A 3,444-nucleotide genomic window follows, 5' to 3' on the forward strand; every position below is an offset into this window, starting at 1 on the left:
CCGTGGCATTTAACGCTGGTTAGCGCTAACCATGCTTCAAGCAACCCGGGCCTGGGTGGAGAGAGGCACCGTGAGAGTAAAGTGTCTTGCTCAAGAATACAACACAATGTCCCTGGCCAGGACTCGAACCCGGACCACTCGATCCGGAGCCGAGCACACTAACCATGAGGTCACCGCGCCACCGAGTATCTGGAGATGCGCAAAACGTATGCGCAATAACAATTATAGTAGGCACCGTCCTTAAAGGCGCGAACAAGAAAAATTACGAGTGTACAAAATCTATATCCTTTAGTGGTTCTTGGAACACGCTTGGGCCCCTCATAAGGTATTTCGTCAGGACGCATAATCCGTCGAAGTGGAGGTGAATAGTCGTCGCTTCACAGCTCGGGAGGCATCCATTACTTTCACCGACAATGAGGTAAATAATTGTTTTAGTATATACAGTATATACCACACAAGTTGAATAATCAGCCGATTGAAATTTTGATTTATTTCTAACAATAAGCAACAAATATACATCAGAAAATAGTTCACGTGAACAAGGCATTGTACATTTTTCATGCCGTTTGGAAAGATTAAACAACTTTCCATAGATCCTTTGCATAAATGGCGCCCAAATTTGAATAACAATACTTGATACATCCTTAGCCTCACATTCATGAGAAAAGTCCTTTGTCTTGAAACATAAACACGAGGCTAAGGATGTATAAAGTATTGTAATACTATTAAATACAGTCAAACCAAACCTCGTTGCCATTTTTTTTATTTTTGAAATAATTGTCTCGTTAATCGATAAATTTTGCTCCTAAAGCGCAACAGGAAGCCATTTTGTTTTTCTCCCTTTGCTCAATAAGAATGTGCAGAAAGCACTATTCACTCTTGTCATAGTTAATAGAGGGAGCTCCCCTCTATTAACTATGCTCTTGTGGTATATACTATTACATAGTTAATAGATTGCAATTTAAAAAACATTTACGCCTAAGGTCTCTGTCCTAAAGCACATAAAGGGAGACGGAACTTTTGCACTCGAGATCGGAAGGGACATGCCTCAATGAGTTCGGCTTGGACCAGTGACGTGGCCGATTGAATGAGATGGCGCTTACTAAGTTATATATCAACGATGAAATGATATATGAAATGGATCATATATGAACTGCGGATATGAAATCAAAGTGAAGCTATGATCCTCGCAGTTGTGAATGCAATTTTTGCAATTGCGTAGAGAAGGCTGAAAAATTCAGGACTTCAACGGGATTCGAACCCGTGACCTCGCGATACCGGTGCGACGCTGTAACCAACTGAGCTATGAGCTACGTATATGTCACTTTTATCGCGAAATGTTTTACATCACTCCAGAGATTTAGCATTGCGTTAACGTGAAACGAGAAACTTCAAACGCTCGGCTGTTGCTCAAAGACTATATTCTTCCATCTTTTCCCTCTCTTTTTAGAAGATTTACGATAGCCTAAGATGACAGGCAAGCAATGAGCGAAAATCAAGGGTTTTTTAATTTTTGGCAAAAGCAAATTCGAGTCTCGCATTTCCTGTTTGCTGTAAAACGCGATGCTACTTCTCTCTCAGTACTAAGACAGTCAGTTGAACGTGAAACAAGGAGCTGTAAATCCCCGGCGTACAAGTTATGAAGCGATCTTTGCAGGCTCCACAACCGCCTTTATAAATAAGGTATCATCTTTGATGAACTCCTCAGATTCTAGAACCTCGTGGGGTACAAAGCATGGGTTACCGATGCCAAGATTCTCTCTCATCGTTGGCCGATTAAACACGACTTTAATGTTCGGCAAGGACCGATTCGGACTGAGTTGATGAGTTCGATGATTCTTCTGCTCGCCTTGATCGATGAGAAAGAATGTTATCTTTTGTTTGAACGGCCAGTCCAACAGCGCATCGTACTCTCCTTTCATTATGATAATGTACAGAGACAAATGCGTTGATTTTCCGCGATCGCGTCCTTGTAAATATGCCTTGAGTCTCATTTTGTACCCGTACTGAGACGAATAGAAGGGAGGACTAAAAATCGCAAGATCCTCGGGCGAAGCCACTGCCAGGTCATACTGCTGCTTATACTTAGAGATTTTCCAGATGAACACTCCGTTGGTGCAAGTGCTCCGAGTTTCGTTCTCGCGGATTTTCTGCATAGCCAAGCTTAGGTGTGTGTGAACCGCGGTTTTGGAGTGCTCATCGAGGGCATCGCGTTTCCCCTAAAACAAAAAAAAACAACTATAGATGTTTAAAGGTGGATTTCCAGTGAGGCCAATTTTTTTTTACGCGCCTATGCGTAAGTAAACTTGAATTGGCTTTTCAGCGTGCGTAAATAAAGTAGAGACGATGTATGCATGAGTAGCCACACGTACAGTAAACGTGAAAGTTTACGTACGCATAGGTAAATAGAAATTCACGAAGGTGGAAATCCAAGGTGTAAAGCGCCCGTGGAAAGGATATGAAACTAGTTGCCTAGCGACGGACGAATGGACAACTGGGAAGGATTCGAAACTACGACCTCCGCAAGACTAGCCTGCGAATTAACGCAAACGTATTTCCAAAGAAAAAAAGAATTGTTTTTTTGGTCGTAGTACCACTTTAAGCAGCTTTAAATACCCGTAAAACGGAGCACTGATGGCGAGGAGGGAGTAAAATGAGCGCAACGTCGACCTCAGGTTTGTCAGTTGAATTACTGTTACGAGTTATCGACGTTAAATATGGTTGCTTTACTTTACTTTACTTTACTTTTACCTTGAAGGTACAACCAATGTCCAGATAATAGCAAGGGTGAACTGCCAACGTACACTCCGTCAAGTGAAAAGAAAGCTAAAGAACGAAGTAATTAAAACACTTCATGGGTTTACTGATAATCTATAAAAAGTCAGTCAACGACCATCGCTCCGTGTCATTGAGAATTCATACATTTTAATTGCGGATTTGAAGAAGCATGGTGGTCGCAAATAGCAAACAAGTAGTCACAGGATTAAGAACACCAGATTGACATGATTTGAACCCATCCCCATGCTCTACCCCATTAAGTTCTCACCCACTCAGGGCCCGGTTGTTCAAAAGCCGATTAATTTAATCCAGGATTAGCGTAAACTTTGGTTTCATTTTTTTAACTTTTGGGCGAAAAAGCTTGTTTTGCCTATTTTTGTGTTTCCAGATTGACTTCCTTGCATAGTAATGTAAAATTTAGCCAAATATCAGCGTTGATAAACATTTGGGAGTGTATAAATAAACTACTTGGTTTAAATCTGGGATTAGGGCTTTCACCTACGACGCAAAAATAAGCACAAGCAACAAACACAAGCGCATTGACTTGTTGTCAATTAAAGAAAAAGTAACAAAAAGTACTAATGATCAAAACCCACCCGCAGCGTTTGCTTCTGCTTATGCTTAGGTCAAAAAGTGGATAAGTCACAGAGGAATCAATTGCGCTAT

General features: G+C 41.3%; 1 protein-coding gene across 1 annotated transcript in view; it reads right to left on the minus strand.

The window, feature by feature from the left end:
* Positions 1–464: 464 nt before the first annotated feature.
* The window catches only part of LOC138045416 (TNF receptor-associated factor 4-like), a 10,604-nt gene continuing 7,624 nt past the window's right edge, over positions 465–3,444 (minus strand). Inside the window, exons 6-7 of the mRNA XM_068891925.1 lie at positions 2,752–2,826; positions 465–2,219 (exon numbers count right to left, since the gene is read on the minus strand). Of these exons, the coding sequence (XP_068748026.1) occupies positions 1,638–2,219; positions 2,752–2,826 (657 nt within the window). The 3' untranslated portion in view covers positions 465–1,637. The remainder of the gene's footprint in view (positions 2,220–2,751; positions 2,827–3,444) is intronic.

This window comes from Montipora capricornis, chromosome 1, assembly GCF_036669925.1.
Source record: "Montipora capricornis isolate CH-2021 chromosome 1, ASM3666992v2, whole genome shotgun sequence".
Lineage (NCBI taxonomy): Eukaryota > Metazoa > Cnidaria > Anthozoa > Scleractinia > Acroporidae > Montipora > Montipora capricornis.